This window comes from Hypanus sabinus, chromosome 5, assembly GCF_030144855.1.
Source record: "Hypanus sabinus isolate sHypSab1 chromosome 5, sHypSab1.hap1, whole genome shotgun sequence".
NCBI classification, from domain to species: Eukaryota; Metazoa; Chordata; class Chondrichthyes; order Myliobatiformes; family Dasyatidae; genus Hypanus; species Hypanus sabinus.
In genome coordinates this window covers 14,128,490-14,146,206 of record NC_082710.1, presented here as the reverse complement: position 1 = coordinate 14,146,206, position 17,717 = coordinate 14,128,490, and the positions used below count along the sequence as shown (strand labels likewise).

The 17,717-nt window shown below is 44.0% G+C and overlaps 1 protein-coding gene across 2 annotated transcripts in view; it reads left to right on the top strand.

The window, feature by feature from the left end:
• The first annotated feature begins 3,989 nt into the window (after positions 1-3,989).
• ccdc125 (coiled-coil domain containing 125) overlaps positions 3,990-17,717 on the top strand; it is a 51,650-nt gene continuing 37,922 nt past the window's right edge. The window contains exons 1-2 of one of the 2 annotated variants that reach the window (XM_059969405.1): positions 3,990-4,134; positions 14,328-14,668. In XM_059969405.1, the coding sequence (XP_059825388.1) occupies positions 14,365-14,668 (304 nt within the window). In that variant the 5' untranslated portion in view covers positions 3,990-4,134; positions 14,328-14,364. Of the gene's footprint in view, positions 4,304-14,327; positions 14,669-17,717 lie in introns of both variants that reach the window. The other variant, XM_059969404.1, reaches the window with a different exon arrangement.

Genomic DNA, 17,717 nt, shown 5'->3' with positions numbered 1-17,717 from the left:
GATTGTTTGGGAGCCACACATGCATAACACTGTTAACATCTGTTTATTTCATTTAATTTTCTATATTTGGAGTAGTTACTAATAAAGATAATGGTTTTAACATCAAAACCTGACTCACGTTGCTGTCGGAGCAGTGCTGCCAGGATAATCAAGGACAAGACCCACCCTGCCAACACACTTTTTGTCCCTCTTCCCTCCGGGAGAAGGTTCAGGAGCTTGAAGACTCGTACGGCCAGATTTGGGAACAGCTTCTTTCCAACTGTGACAAGACTGCTGAATGGATCCTGACCCGGATCTGGGCCGTACCTTCCAAATATCCAGACCTGACTTGCACTACCTTACTTCCCCTTTTCTATTGTCTAATTATGATTTATAATTTAAATTTTTATTATATTTACTTCGATTTGTACTTCAGGGAGCACGAAGCGCAGAAACAAATATCACTGTGATGATTGTACGCTCTAGTATCAATTGTTTGGTGACAATAAAGTAAAGTATGTGCGATCTATTGCTTCTGGTACAAAACAATAGGAACACTGTAGAATGAGCTGTCGACAGGAACACTGTAGAAAGAGCTGTAGACAGGAACACTGTAGAATGAGCTGTAGACGGGAACACTGTAGAATGAGCTGTAGACAGGAACACTGTAGGAAGAGCTGTAGACGGGAACACTGTAGAATGAGCTGTCGACAGGAACACTGTAGAAAGAGCTGTAGACGGGAACACTGTGGGAAGAGCTGTGGGTAGGAACACTGTGGGAAGAGCTGTGGACAGGAACACTGTGGGAAGAGCTGTGGGTAGGAACACTGTGGGAAGAGCTGTGGACAGGAACACTGTGGGAAGAGCTGTGGACAGGAACTGTGGGAAGAGCTGTGGACAGGAACACTGTGGGAAGAGCTGTGGGTAGGAACACTGTGGGAAGAGCTGTGGACAGGAACACTGTGGGAAGAGCTGTGGGTAGGAACACTGTGGGAAGAGCTGTGGGTAGCAACTGTGGGAAGAGCTGTGGGTAGGAACACTGTGGGTAGGAGCTGTGGACAGGAACACTGTGGGAAGAGCTGTGGACAGGAACACTGTGGGAAGAGCTGTGGGTAGGAACACTGTGGGAAGAGCTGTGGACAGGAACACTGTGGGAAGAGCTGTGGGTAGGAACACTGGGAAGAGCTGTGGGTAGGAACACTGTGGGAAGAGCTGTGGACAGGAACACTGGGAAGAGCTGTGGGTAGGAACACTGTGGGAAGAGCTGTGGGTAGGAACACTGTGGGAAGAGCTGTGGACAGGAACACTGTGGGAAGAGCTGTGGACAGGAACACTGTGGGAAGAGCTGTGGGTAGGAACACTGTGGGAAGAGCTGTGGACAGGAACACTGTGGGAAGAGCTGTGGGTAGGAACTGTGGGAAGAGCTGTGGGTAGGAACACTGTGGGTAGGAGCTGTGGGTAGGAACACTGTGGGAAGAGCTGTGGACAGGAACACTGTGGGAAGAGCTGTGGGTAGGAACTGTGGGAAGAGCTGTGGGTAGGAACTGTGGGAAGAGCTGTGGGTAGGAACACTGTGGGTAGGAGCTGTGGGTAGGAACACTGTGGGAAGAGCTGTGGACAGGAACACTGTGGGAAGAGCTGTGGGTAGGAACACTGTGGGAAGAGCTGTGGACAGGAACACTGTGGGAAGAGCTGTGGGTAGGAACACTGGGAAGAGCTGTGGGTAGGAACACTGTGGGAAGAGCTGTGGACAGGAACACTGTGGGAAGAGCTGTGGACAGGAACACTGGGAAGAGCTGTGGGTAGGAACACTGTGGGAAGAGCTGTGGGTAGGAACACTGTGGGAAGAGCTGTGGACAGGAACACTGTGGGAAGAGCTGTGGACAGGAACACTGTGGGAAGAGCTGTGGGTAGGAACACTGTGGGAAGAGCTGTGGACAGGAACACTGTGGGAAGAGCTGTGGGTAGGAACACTGTGGGAAGAGCTGTGGGTAGGAACACTGTGGGAAGAGCTGTGGGTAGGAACACTGTGGGAAGAGCTGTGGACAGGAACACTGTGGGAAGAGCTGTGGACAGGAACACTGGGAAGAGCTGTGGGTAGGAACACTGTGGGAAGAGCTGTGGAGAGGAACACTGTGGGAAGAGCTGTGGACAGGAACACTGGGAAGAGCTGTGGACAGGAACACTGGGAAGAGCTGTGGGTAGGAACACTGTAGGAAGAGCTGTGGAGAGGAACTGTGGGAAGAGCTGTGGACAGGAACACTGTGGGAAGAGCTGTGGACAGGAACACTGTGGGAAGAGCTGTGGACAGGAACACTGGGAAGAGCTGTGGGTAGGAACACTGTAGGAAGAGCTGTGGAGAGGAACTGTGGGAAGAGCTGTGGACAGGAACACTGTGGGAAGAGCTGTGGACAGGAACACTGGGAAGAGCTGTGGACAGGAACACTGTGGGAAGAGCTGTGGACAGGAACACTGTGGGAAGAGCTGTGGACAGGAACTGTGGGAAGAGCTGTGGACAGGAACACTGTGGGAAGAGCTGTGGGTAGGAACACTGTGGGAAGAGCTGTGGACAGGAACACTGTGGGAAGAGCTGTGGGTAGGAACACTGTGGGAAGAGCTGTGGGTAGCAACTGTGGGAAGAGCTGTGGGTAGGAACACTGTGGGAAGAGCTGTGGGTAGGAACACTGTGGGAAGAGCTGTGGACAGGAACACTGTGGGAAGAGCTGTGGACAGGAACACTGTGGGAAGAGCTGTGGGTAGGAACACTGTGGGAAGAGCTGTGGACAGGAACACTGTGGGAAGAGCTGTGGGTAGGAACACTGTGGGAAGAGCTGTGGACAGGAACACTGTGGGAAGAGCTGTGGACAGGAACACTGTGGGAAGAGCTGTGGGTAGGAACACTGTGGGAAGAGCTGTGGGTAGGAACACTGTGGGAAGAGCTGTGGACAGGAACACTGTGGGAAGAGCTGTGGACAGGAACACTGTGGGAAGAGCTGTGGGTAGGAACACTGGGAAGAGCTGTGGACAGGAACACTGGGAAGAGCTGTGGGTAGGAACACTGTGGGAAGAGCTGTGGAGAGGAACACTGTGGGAAGAGCTGTGGACAGGAACACTGTGGGAAGAGCTGTGGGTAGGAACACTGTGGGAAGAGCTGTGGACAGGAACACTGTGGGAAGAGCTGTGGAGAGGAACACTGTGGGAAGAGCTGTGGACAGGAACACTGGGAAGAGCTGTGGGTAGGAACACCGTGGGAAGAGCTGTGGACAGGAACACTGGGAAGAGCTGTGGGTAGGAACACTGTAGGAAGAGCTGTGGAGAGGAACTGTGGGAAGAGCTGTGGACAGGAACACTGTGGGAAGAGCTGTGGACAGGAACACTGTGGGAAGAGCTGTGGACAGGAACACTGGGAAGAGCTGTGGGTAGGAACACTGTAGGAAGAGCTGTGGAGAGGAACTGTGGGAAGAGCTGTGGACAGGAACACTGTGGGAAGAGCTGTGGACAGGAACACTGTGGGAAGAGCTGTGGGTAGGAACACTGTGGGAAGAGCTGTGGACAGGAACACTGTGGGAAGAGCTGTGGAGAGGAACACTGTGGGAAGAGCTGTGGACAGGAACACTGTGGGAAGAGCTGTGGACAGGAACTGTGGGAAGAGCTGTGGACAGGAACACTGTGGGAAGAGCTGTGGGTAGGAACACTGTGGGAAGAGCTGTGGACAGGAACACTGTGGGAAGAGCTGTGGGTAGGAACACTGTGGGAAGAGCTGTGGGTAGGAACACTGTGGGAAGAGCTGTGGGTAGGAACACTGTGGGAAGAGCTGTGGACAGGAACACTGTGGGAAGAGCTGTGGACAGGAACTGTGGGAAGAGCTGTGGACAGGAACACTGTGGGAAGAGCTGTGGGTAGGAACACTGTGGGAAGAGCTGTGGACAGGAACACTGTGGGAAGAGCTGTGGACAGGAACACTGAGTGTAGGAACAGCTGGCTGTGGGAAGTGTTCTGTGTAGGACACTGTGGTGACAGCAGTAGACGGGAAGAGGTGTGTGTGGGAACAATATGTACGGAAGGAGCTGTCGTGGATGTGACATCAGGGAAGGGCGGGTGTTCCGTGTGATCGGGGTTTGCGGGCACATTCCGGAGTTTCGCCGCTCCGAGTAGGTAAGAGTCCGGTGAAAGTGGCCGTGGTGAGGCGGAGGCGATTCCTTCCAGACTCTGACACCGTCCAGTTGCTTCAGGGTCTGCCCCCATGCTCCGTCTCTCAGCCTGAAAAGTTCTCGGCACCGAGGAACTTCCCTGCATCGCGCTCGGCTGCCGAACAGGCCGGCAGGTGAGGCTGGGGAGGGGAACAGGTGGGGTGGTCAGTGCGGGATCCCTGGGCAAGTATGGCGATGTGGGGCAGGTGAGGCTGGGGAGGGGAACAGGTGGGGTGGTCAGTGCGGGATCCCTGGGCAAGTATGGCGATGTGGGGCAGGTGAGGCTGGGGAGGGGAACAGGTGGGGTGGTCAGTGCGGGATCCCTGGGCAAGTATGGCGATGTGGGGCAGGTGAGGCTGGGGAGGGGAACAGGTGGGGTGGTCAGTGCGGGATCCCTGGGCAAGTATGGCGATGTGGGGCAGGTGAGGCTGGGGAGGGGAACAGGTGGGGTGGTCAGTGGCGGTGGTGCGGTACCGGAGCCCTGGGCAAGCGTGGCGATGCAGGACATGGTGGACAGGTGTGACGGGATGTGGGACGGATGAGGCTGGGAGAGTAACAGGTGGAGTGGTCGGAGGTGGGAGCCCTGGGCAGGTGGGGCGGTACGGGGACAGCAGTTCAGGCCAGTGGATGTGCGTGGGTGGTGAGGGGGGCTGGTGTTTGGGTTGCGGCTCCGCAAGGCCTCCAGTAACTGGAGAAGACTGACTTACTCGTCAAGCTGTATTAATGTATGTCTGTGGATGTTACACACACACAGTTTTGTATTTGTTATATCAAATATAAATAATTGTTTATTGTAAATTAATTATATATGTATGTAATTGTATATTTATAATTAAACATGCATTTAGTTAAGCACTTACTAACTTGTTCTGACCGTACCAAGTTCACTGGAAGACCAAGTTGTTTGCCCGCTTCAATGCATTTTTGATCAATTACCCCATTCAGGGTGAGGAACAGGGGCAGGAAAGATGCACAACTGTGTTGCCAGGACTGCAGGGTGTGAGTTATAGGGAGGGTCTTTATTCTTTGGAATATATGAGAATGAGGAGCGAGCTTATAGAAATACTTACATTTATGAGAGGTGTAGATGATGGTGATAGTCTTTTCTCCAGAGTGGGGGAAACCAGAACTAGGATGTATAGGCTTAGGGTAAGAGGGGAAAGATTTAAAAGGGACCTGAGGAGCAACATTTTCAAGCAGAAGGAGGTGAGTATATGGAATGAGCTGCCAGAGGAAGTGTTTGAGTACAATAGTATTCCAATAGTTATCGGTGGGTATTCCAAGGGACCAGGTATATAAGCTTTTAGATAGATATGGACTGATTAAGGATAGTCAGCATGGCTTCATGCGTGTCTAACCAATCTTGTAGAGTCTTTTGAAGAAATTATCAGGACAGTTGATGAAGGCAAGGCAGTGGATGTTATCTGCATGGATTTTGATGGAGTCTTGCATGGGAAGTTGGTGAAGAAGGTTCAGTCACTTGGCATTCAAGATGAGGTAGTAAATTGGACTAGACATTTGACTTCGAGGGAGAAGCCAGAGAGTGGTAGTAGAAGCTTGTCTCTCTGACTGGAGGCTTGTGACTAGTGTTCAGTGGAGTGCTGCAGGGTTTGGTGCTGGGTCCTTTGTTGTTTGTCATCTATGTCAATGAATTGGATGATTTTGTGGTTAACTGGATCAGCAAATTTGTGGATGACACCAAGATTATGGGTGTAGTGGACAGCCAGGAAGACTATCAAAGCTTACAGTGGGATTTGGACCAGCTGGAAAAATGGGCTGAAACGTGACAGATGGAATTTAATGCAGACAAGTGCAAAGTTTAGCACTTTGGTAGGGCCAATCAGGGTAGGTCGTACACAGTGAATGGTAGGGCACTAAGGAGTGTGGTAGAGCAAAGGGATCTGGGAATACAGGACCATAATTCATTGAAAGTGGTGTTACAGGTAGATAGGGTTGTAAAGAAAGCTTTTGGCACATCGGTCTTCGTAAATCAAAGTATTGAATACAGGAGATGGGATGTTATTTTGAAGTCATGTAAGACATTGGTGAGACTTAATTTAGAGTACATTGTGCAGCTTTGGTCAACTACCTACAAGAAATACGTAAACAAGGTTGAAAGAGTACAAAGAAAATTTACAAGATTGTTGTTGGGTTTAGAAGACTGAGTTATAAGGAAAGATTGAGAGGAGATTTGATAGAGGTGGATAGAGTAAGTGTAAGCAGGCTTTTTCCACTGAGGTTGGGTGAGACTACAACTAAAGGTCATGGGCTAAGGGTGAAAGGTGAGAAGTTCAAACAGAACATGAGGGGAAACTTGTTCACTCAGAAAGTTGTGAGGGCATAGAACGAGCTGCCAGCAAAAATGATGCATGCGAGTTTATTTCAACGTGTAAGAGAAGTTTGGATAGGTATATAGATGGTAAGGGTATGGAAGGCTATGGTCCTGGTGTAGGTTGATGGAAGAAGGCAGTTTGAATGGTTCAGCAGGAACCAGATGGGCCAAAGAGCCTGTTTCTGTGCTGTACTTTTCTATTTAAGAAGCACAGGTTGGTACATGGAGCTTAGCGGAACATGGTCCTAACACAGGAAATTAGGGCTAGCTTGGTGGGCACTGTGGATAGCAGAGATTTCTTGGGCCAAGTGGGCTGTTTCCCTGCTGTAATAGCTAAATTACACACTGCTATATACTCCCCTATGCTGTAATTATTAAAAAGCTTTAGTTTCTTCTTGTAATCATTGTAGTTGTCACTGAATGTGAGGAGAAGCATAGTTGCTGGAAATCTGACAGAAAATTATATATTTCCTTCCTGCAAATGTCACTGAAATTGCCCTTCCCCAAATGATCTGGCTGAGGTTGCCCTCCCCCAGCAGAACTTGCTGCTGCTGGTTAGTGAAGTGCCCTGGCTAACCTGTCCAGTGAGTTTTACATCTGCCAAAGGGGCTTACATTATTGATCTAGTCATTGAGATACAGCACGGTACAGGCCCTTCCGATCTCAGAGCCACACTGCCCAGTAATTCACGATTTAACCATAGCCTATCGTAGAACAATTTAAAATGAACAATTAACCTACCAACTGGTACATCTTTGGACTGTGGGAGGAAACCAGGGCACTTGGAAGAAACCCATACGATCACAGGGAGAATGTACAAACTCCTTACAGATAGCTGCAGGAATTGAACCTGGGTCACCGGAACTATAAAACATGTTAACCACTACACCACTATGCCATGCCATTATGCAACTTTATAATATTTTACCTGGGTCTAGTGTCAAATGTGGCAAACGTGTTCTGGGATTACTGATATTGTTAGACAAACTAGTGGATTACAGGATTTGGGTGTTTATACTTTTAGAAAGTTCCAGGTGAATAAGAGCTATTTGTCACTGGCTATATTTTGGTTAAAAGACCATGACTCCATTTTATCAACTTGCTCATGGCCTTGCGTTCTACAGTGATCCCATCAAATGTTATTCACTTGTCCAATGCAAATGGTTTCCAAACATGTAAAGAAGCAGGTGATTAGCACAGAAGGATTTTGATGACAAAGTTCTGTTAAAGGTTGTTTCCTGTGTATGCAGATTGGGGGGATTTGGAGTGCAGTTTGTGTTTATCGAGTCAGAGACATTCAGCACAGAAACAAGCTCATTGGCGCATGGCCTGCACCCATCCCACTGATCTGCATCAGGATCCTAGTGGTCTTTTTGAGTGTCTGTCTAAATGACTCTTAAACATAGTAATTGTACCTGACCCGAAAAGTCATTGGAATATTACAATAATTTTACAAGATAAGCTCCTGCTACCTATTAAATGCTCCCAATGACTTGCATCTCAAATAGCCTCTGACAACCAAGCCCAGCTCCTGGCCCTCACGTGTGGCTTAGCTACTAAGCCCAGCGGAACGGCTTCTACTGAAAAGAGAAGGAGCAAAGGTGGGTTACTGGGGCAGACAGGGCTCGTCAGCTGTGGTTGGCAACTCAACTAGAAGGAAAACCTCTGATCTCAAACTTACACTGCCTGGTTTAAATCCTGAACACTCTGTATCACACAGACAGCAACAACACAGAAATTCTCCAGGGTGTTTGGAGATGAACAGGGAAAGTTGTTCTAATTGTTCTGTAAAAAAAATCTCAGCCTATTGAGTATATATGGCAAAATTACAAAATGTAAAGTGCTGTAGTGAGCATCAGACTTTCAAAATACTACCTTTCAGGAAATGTTTTAATGTTTACTCAAACTTAAGTTTGGTCTTAATAAAGACAAACGCAGCGTAGGTAAACACAAGGACATTTTACTACTCAATTGTGTTCTACACTGAGCACATGCGACAATACCACTATCAAAGCTTTTGGTTCCAGGCAAGCCATCTGCATTGCCCACGGGGAACTGAAGTTCTTTATTATATACACATCTTTCCCCTTTAAAGAGAACAAAAACAATACTATGTCCTCATAAACCTGCAAGGAACAATAATCCTTTCCAATAAAAATATCCACATACTGTAGCCAGTCCCTTTTCCACTCATCTCCTTTCAGTCAGTCTCTGAGATGGTTTAGTTATCCTTTTTGGTCTGCTATTTGTTTCTACAGGAGTATTGTTTGCATTTGGTATGTGAATATTTGTGTCTTTCTGAGAACTCTGATCAACAAATTCATTTTTTATAATTGCTGGCCCCTTTGGTGTATTGACAGGTGACATGTCACTGCTTTGAGTTGGGGATTATGTTTACGGATCCACACATTCCCTTCTCAGAGGTGTTCCTTGCTCCAGTTGGATTTGTAGGAATGTGGAGCAACTTCCTCTTGCACATACTCTCGCATGGACAATGTACCAGAATTGTAATCTTGGTTTCGCACTTGATCTCCAGGCTTCAGGACTGATAGGCCTTTCACAGTCCTGTCATGATATTGTTTCTGTTTTCCTTTCCTTTTCACTTTAGCCAATTTGACCTTGTATAGGTGTCAACAGGTTTTTTCATGCATTAGGTTAGTGCGTATATGTTGACCCATCAGCATTTGGGCTGGTGAAAGGCCATTCTGCAGTGGTAAATCATTGGACTTTTGTGGAAATCCTCTCATCCATCTTAACGCCTTCTTCATGAGGCTTTTTGCTACCTTGTCCGAACTCTTGACTAGACCATTAGATTTTATTCAATGTGGGCTTGAAGTTATATGTCAAAGCTCCCAACCATTGGCAAAGGACTCAAATTTGCAGCTCAATAATTGTGGACCAATGCCTGATACCATTTCCCATGGGACTCCATGCCTCACAAACACAGCTTTCAGGAAGTTGATGATTGGTGTGCTGGGTGCTGATTGCAGTGTTTCAAACTCTGGGTAACTGGAAAAGTAGTCCTTTACAACAATTTAACAAATCCACTCTAACTAAGAAGTATGGCCTGTTTGGGACAAGGCATGGTGTGAGAGGTTCTGCTTGCTGCTTTTGGTCTGTAGGTAGGACATTTCACATGAAGCAATGGTCTGGCTGATGTCTTGCTTCATTCTTGGCCAGTTCATGAGCTCTACGTTTACATTTTTCCTCACCAAGATTCACTTCATGTACCTTGTGGAGCGTTTCCTTGCTTAGTGACACTGGAAACATAAACCTGTTCCTTTTGAAGACCATATCTTACACTATTGACAGTTCAGCTCTAGATGCCCAATAATCCTGAATACGCATTGGACCGTCATTCTACCCGGCCATCCTTTCTGTATTCATGCAGTCTTTTTCTCAGTTGCACAGGGTATTCATTTATGCTCTGTGTTCAGTTCTGACACCAAATTATGTTTGTCCTCAATAAAGACAAACTTGGCACGGGTAAATGCTAGAGCATTTTATTACTTAATTGTGTTCATCACTGGGCGCGAGCAATCAGCTCACCACTGAAGCTTCTGGTTCAAGGTGAGCTGCCCACATAACCCACTGGAAACTGAAGCTCCTTATTATTTACATACAACTGTTCCTGGTTGCATGAAGATTGATTTTCCCTTGTAAATTGTTGTGACCTTGAAAAGAAAACAGAATTCATGACATATGTGAGTAATGATAAACGTGATTCTGATGTGGGTCTCAATTGTGGACTGAGAGTGAGAAGGAGGCAGGGAGGGAATTATGGTTTGGAAGAAGTGAGGGAGTAGGAAGCACCAGACACACATTCATTAACCATCAAATGACCTTGCCTGGTGTCTCAGGGCTAGGTGTGTCTATTCTTTCACCACCCATGCCCTTGGCATTCCTTCTCCACCTTCTGTCCCACAACTCTCCCGTGGTGCTCCACCCTCGCCATTCCCAACATCCTTTGTTCCCACCAAATTTATAAACTCACCCTCTGCTCCACGTTGACAAATACATGTGCCTAAGACTTTTCCACAATACTGTAGGTGTTTCCTGCTGTTTATTCCTAGTACTATTTGTTCATAGTAACCAGCCTTGCTTTGTTATTCTAACACCCTTTTCACCTCAAACTTGACTAACTCAATATTTGTATCCCTTTAATAACCACCATAAATGGAATAGTAGGCCTTGGAAGGATTGTGAAGGTAGAGGGTAAAATGAATGCAGGAAAATACAGGGAAATCCTGGAGGAAAACCTGATGTAGTCTGCAAGAGGACTGCGACCTTGGAGATTTGTTTTCCAGCAAGACAGTGACCCCATTCTTAAATCCAAAGTTACACAGGAATGGCTTAAAAACAATAAAGTTAATGTCCTCAATACAATTAAGAATTTGTGGCTGGAATTGAGAAGGCTGTTCACTCATGATCCCCATGCAATCTGACAGAACTTGAGCAGTTTTGTAAAGAAGAATGGGGAAAAGTTGCAATGTCCAGATGTGCAAAGCTGATAGAGACCTATCCACAGACTCAAGGCTGTAATTGCTGCCAAAGGTGCAGCTACTAAATACTGATTTGAAGGTGGTGAATACTTATGTAACCAATTATTTTGTGTTTTATATTTGTAATTAATTTAGAACAATTAGTAGAAATCTAGTTTCGCTTTGACATGAAAGAGTCTTTTTCTGTTGATCAGTGTTAAAAAAGCCAAATTATATCCGTTTGATTCAGTATTGTAAAACAATAAAACATGAAACTTCCGGGGGCGGGGGCGGGGTTTGAATACTTTTGATAGGTATTGCTTACATAATTTGTTACTCAATTAAGTGGTAGCTTGTCTTTTTTTTATACCTTTTTAACTATTTCCATGAAACTTCAGCTAATTGGAAAGGCCACTTAATTAGACCAAAATGCATCTCAGTGTGTCCCAATTAACAGGAATCCACTATAAATACTCATTTATTTGTAATACTATACTGCAAAAAGAGAGAGAAAATAGTGAGGTGTGTGCATGGTTTAGTTCATTGGCCATTCAGAAATCTGATGACAGCAGGGTAGAAGCTGTTCCTAAAATGTTGGGTGCGTGTCTTCAGGCTTCTGTACATCCTCCCTGGTGGTAATAATGAGAAGACGGCATGTTTCGGGTGATGCAGGTCCTTAATGATGGTTTTATAGTGAATTCTAGGTAATAGGACAAAGGGAGCTGAAGGTGTAGCCAGCATTGAGAGAGAGGTTGAAATAAAGACTGTGTGAAAAATCGGAGTTGGAGCATCAAAGTGTTGCAGGGTGTGGGAGAGGGGTGGCTCCTTGCACCAGGACAGTGGGAGCCGTGCACAGATGGAAACAGAAGGAAGATTTTGAAGTAGAAGTGCAGGTGGGTGGAGTTATCCACAGCGATAGAGAAAAACAAAATAACATAGATACACACAGAAGAAAAGCAAATCAGTGGGAAAAGGAGTGAGAGACACTAGATAAGTGTGGGTTAGGTGCAGCCAAAAAATTAGAAAAGCTGCAGTATATTTTGGACAATGGGAGGGCTAACAAAAATACATTTGATTAACTGAGTTTGGAGAATTCTTTAAACATCAACACTTCCCAGGGTTCTTTACAACTCAGGTTCTCAGTAATATTTTTTATATTTGCACAGTTTGTCTTCTTTTGAACATTAATTATTTGTTGGTCTTTGTACTTTGTACAGTTGTATTATTTTTTTCGTGTGAAAGCTTTGCAAGAAAATTAATCTCAGGGTAGAATATAGTAACTTAAATGTAGTTTGATAATAAATTTACTTTGAACTTTTAACTGAACCAGTGAATAGATGTGAGGTGGTGGTAACCTGCTGTAAAGTTTATTATAAAACTAAAAGCCATATGGAAGTTAAAAAAAAATTTGCACAGTCTGGCCCACGACCATAACTGAGAGTTGTAGGGTGACAGGTTCAGCGGAGTGCATCCGGGGAACCTTCATTTAGTAAGTCAGTGGAACTGCAGGGCCGGGCCAGTGACATATTATCCCTGCTGATAGAGTCATAGAGCATGATAGCACAGAAACTGGCCCTTTGGCCCATCTAATCCTTACTGAACTATTATTTTGCTGAGTCCCATTGACCCATACTTGGACCAGAGCCCTCCATGCATGTATTTATCCAAATTTCTCTTAAATGTTGAAATCAAACCCCTTTCACTGACAACTCGTTCCACACTCTCACCACCCACTGAATGAAGAAGCTCCCCTTCAACATTTCACCTTTCACCCTTAACCTATAACTTTTAGTTCTAGTCTCACACAATCTCAATGGACAAAGCCTGCTTGCATTTACTCTATCTAGACCCCTCATAACTTTGTCTACCTCTATCAAATCTCCCTTCATTCTCCTCACTCCAGGGGATGAAGTCCTAACCTGCTCAACCTTTCCCTATAACTCAAGTCCTCGAGCTCTGGAAACATCCACTTAAATTTGCTCTGTTCTCTTTCAATCTTATTTCTATCTTTCCTATAGATAGGTAGCTAAAACTGTTCACAATACTCCAAATTAGACTTCATCAATGTCATAAGAACTTCAACAAAACATCCTAACTCATGCACTTTGATTTATGAAGGCCAATGTGGCAGAAGCTTTCCTTATGACCCTGTCTAGCTGTAACCCCACTTTAAATGAGTTATGGATCTGAACTGAGAGAGCATGGCAATTGAAAAGTAGGAAAGAAATGAAGTTATATGAACAGTGAATGAAGGCTCTGTCCCGTCCTCGCTGCAACTTAGAAGATCGAGGTGGGATCTCACTGAGACCTATCAAATGTTGAAAGGTCTTGATGGAGTATATGTACAGAGGATATTTCTTATGGTGGGAGAATCTAGGACCAGAGGACACAGCCTCAGAATAGGGGGACTCCATTTAGAACAGAGATTAAGAGGAATTTCTTTAGCCAGAGATTGGTGAATCTTTGGAATTCATTGTCACAGACGGTTATGGAGGCCAGGTCACTGGAAGCATTTGAGGTGCGAGGTTGATAGATTCTTGACTGGGCAGGGCATGAAGGGATATGGGGAGAAGGCAGGAGATGGGGCTGAGTGGAAAATAGATCAGCCATGATAAAGTGGCGGAACAGACTCAATGGGCCAGGTGGCCTAATTCTGCTGCTACATCTTACGGTCTAAGAACCTGAAGCGACACATTTGTTGGTTTACCTTTTCCGTATCCATGAGGCCGAACACCATCAAAATTACCCACCTTCCGCTGATAATACCTTTATTCTGCAGCACGTCAACTTGTTTTAATTTTTCTGACACCTTTTCAAAATCGAACACAATATTAAAAGGAAAACATTCTGAATTCCATAAAATTGCACAAAGAACTTTTAAATAAAAGCATTAGAGAAATCTAGATTTTATGAAAAAATTGAACCTTACCTTACTGTTACCTTCACATATACCAGCCGATTTATTGCCAACTGCACAAGTCCATGTACACACAGGTGAAATGATATGCTTACAGCAGTGTTGCAGGCACATAGCATCAGATATGCAGCATTCACATGATGCTACTTTTAAGTGCTTGGGGAGATTCCAGTCCTTCACCACTGAACGTCATATAAACTATTGTGGCAGAGTTCGGTCAGAGAATAGATGAGGCTTCGGATTTGGTGTGGAACTGTCTACATTTCTCACCATGTCTGACCCAAAATCTCTCTGTATTAGTTTGATGCTTCATGCTCACAAATGATACTGGTACTTTAGAATATCTAGTTTGTTCTATTAGATGTTCATAAACATATCTTCTATTTTTGTGAATAAATCAAAATGTTTAATGGTCTTTGTTTTCTCAGTCTTGTCTCTGGGTGGCGAAGGAGTACACCTCTCCTCATGTCTGATCGACACGGCGTACCAAAGGGTAAGGGACAAGAGGAAGATGATATGTTGAGCGGAGATTTGGGTGACGGCTTTTGTAGGAAACCTGGTGGAATTTATGACCGGCAACACTCTTCTGCTGCTGAGACTGCGAGATCAAGGCGAGGGTCAGATTGCAATGGCGATGCTTTCGGGAGAAGTGTAAACAAGGATGAAAATTCATGTCAGTGCTGGAGCAAAACTGGCAGCATTTCAGATTCCTTCCATCAGCTTTCGAACTCTGACATGACTAGCATCAGCAGACAATCCAGCACTATTGGTAAATCTGCACTATACTTATATACATTGCATTGAAGATTAGTTCTGAATTGTTGTGATAAATTGAAAAACAGAATATTAGGAAAATTAGTAATAACTTTAAACCAGCCCAGTTTTATAGGTAGAATCTTTATATACCTTTATGGAATAGTATTACATCACTACTGTAATCCTAAACACAAGATTTTGCACATGCTATTTATTCAAAGTTCAAAGTACATTTATTATCAAAGCATGAATGCTATTTACAACTTGAGATTCATTTTCTTTTTTATTGATTTTTTATGCATTTCTACAGTAAAAACCCAACAGCAAAATGAAGATTAATACATGCAAAATAAACATAACAATAATATAGTTCAAAACAATGATGAAAGAGCACCCAAAATAAAATCATATAAAGTTAGTATCCTCCCCCCCCCCCACAGAAAAAGAACTCCAGGCCAACCATTGCAAGATGTAGAAAATATTAATCGGAGCATTCAAACCCCCAAAACTGTAAATGAAAATTAAAACAAAGAATAATAATGCCTACTACCAAAGAAAGAAAAAAAAGCTGTAAGTAAGGCATTGAAAAAAAAAAAGACTTAATCTAAAGAGGAGTTATGAAAATATTCAAGAAAAGGTCCCCACACCTTGTGAAACTTTATGTACGAGTTGAGAAGTGAGTAGTGAATTTTTTCAAGGTCTAAACAGGACATAATATCATTAAGCCATTGAGCATGGGTGGGTGGGGCAACATCTCTCCATCTAAGAAGAATTAAGCATCTAGCCAAAAGAGAAGCAGAAGATAATGTTTGATGTTTAGTTGGACTCAAATGTATATCTGCCTCACCCAAAGTACCAAAAAGAGCAATCAGAGGATTAGGTTCTAAATGGCAATTAAGAATATGGGATAAAGTTAAGAAAACTTCTCTCCAAAATTTCTCTAGACTAGTGCAGACCCAGTACATATGGACAAGAGAAGACTCGCCACTTTTACACTTATCACAAACAGGACTAATGTTAGGGTAAAATTGGGACAATTTAGATTTGGACATGTGAGCCCTATGTACAACCTTAAACTGTAAAAGACAGTGGGGAGCACATAGAGAAGTTGAATTAACTGACTTGAGAATTGAGTCCCAAACTGCATCAGATAAAGAAATATTTAAGTCATGCTCCCAAGCTGTTCTAATTTTATCAAAGGGGGCACGCCTTAGGGTCACTAATTTATCACGAATAAAAGATATTAAGCCTTTGCCCAATATAGAAAGAAACAGGTCCACAATGTTTTTCTCAGGCATCGCAGGAAAATTGGATAATAAAGGATTAATGAAATGTCTAATTTGAAGGTATCTAAAGAAGTGAGCATTAGGTAGATTGAACTTTGCAGAAAGTTGTTGGAAAGTTGCAAAACTATTATCAATGAAAAGATCTTCAAAATGCCTAATGCCCTTTCTGTACCAATCATGAAATGTTGAATCTTGCATAGAAAGTAAGAAAAAATGATTATGCAAGACAGGACTAGAAAGAGAGAAACCATGAAAACCATTAAATTTTCTAAACTGAGTCCAAATTCTCAGAGTATGTCTAATAAGAGGATTAGCAATTAGTCTAGGCCAGCGACAAGGGAGTGCAGATCCAAGAAGTGCAGAAATAAAGAGATCCTTAGTGGTGTTCAACTCCATTGCCACCCATTTAGGACAATCAGACTGGTTATGAAAAAGGACCAAAGAGTAAGACAGCGAATATTAGCTACCTAATAGTATAAACGGAAGTTAGGTAGAGCCATGCCACCTTTATTTTTAGATTTTTGGAGGTAAGCTTTATCAAGACTAAAACATTTACCCTTCCATAGATAGGACAAAATAATAGAATCTAAGGAGACAAAAAAAGCTTTAGAAATAAAAACTGGAATAGATTGAAATAAGTATAAAATTTAGGAAGGATATACATTTAAATAACATTAACACAACCTACCAGAGACATAGATAAGGGTAACCATTGTGACAAGCTCTGTTTAGTAGAGTTCAAAAGATTAGCAAAATTTTCACAAAAAAAAATCCTTGAAATTCCTTGTAACTGTAATACCAAGGTAAGTAAATTGACTATTAACTACTTTAAAAGGGAGGTCATGAAATACTAATGCTTGTGCTTCTTTATTAATTGGAAAGAGTTCACTCTTGTGTAGATTGAGTTTATAGCCAGAAAGCTGGCTGAATTGATCAAAAAGTAAAAACTTTGGGGGTAAGGAAGTGGACGGATTTGATAGAAAAAGTAATAAATCGTTGGCATAAAGAGAAATTCATTTTCTTACAAGCAGCCACAAAACAAAGAAACCCGATAGAACCCCTTTTAAAAAAAAACAAGACTGTCCGATAGACCCAATGTGCAGAAAAAATACATCTCGTGCAAACAATAGAAGTAAGCAAATAGCATTCAGAACTGAAGTCCTCAGCCATGAAGCCAGTCACAGACGATACAGGAGCCCGTTAGTTGCAGGCCACAACCTCTGACAAGTAAACCTCATGGAGCAGCAAACTGAACTCCAGCCCGTCCATCGCTTCTGGCTCCAACACCCTAAGCTTTTCAATCTGGCCTGGTGCTTCAAGCAGCCAAATCTTGGGTCACTCCTTGCTCTCTGACCTGGGTCCTGCCACCTCAATACACTCTGATGCCCGGGTCTCAATTTGTGCTTTCCAGTCTGGCCCTCTCCATAGATGCTGCCTGGCCCGAAGAGTTGCTCCAGCATTTTGTGTTGCTCTGGCTCTGGCAGAACGTTCTCATTTTTCCGAATAAGTAAAGTAAACGCTACTGTTAATAATGTACAATCAGATGTAAACTATATGCGCACACGAGCTCTGAGTCATTTTATGCTGGAATTTCTTTGTTTTGAAGGATAAGTGCATAACAACACAGTGCTTACTGTGGTGGAAAAGGCAACATTTGCACATCAAGTTAATTGAGTAAAATCAATATTGCTTACAGTTCTTTCCTCTGGCTGTCAGTTTAAATTTACAGATCTTGAAAGTTAGGAGCAAAAAAGGAAATTAAACAGGAATTACTCA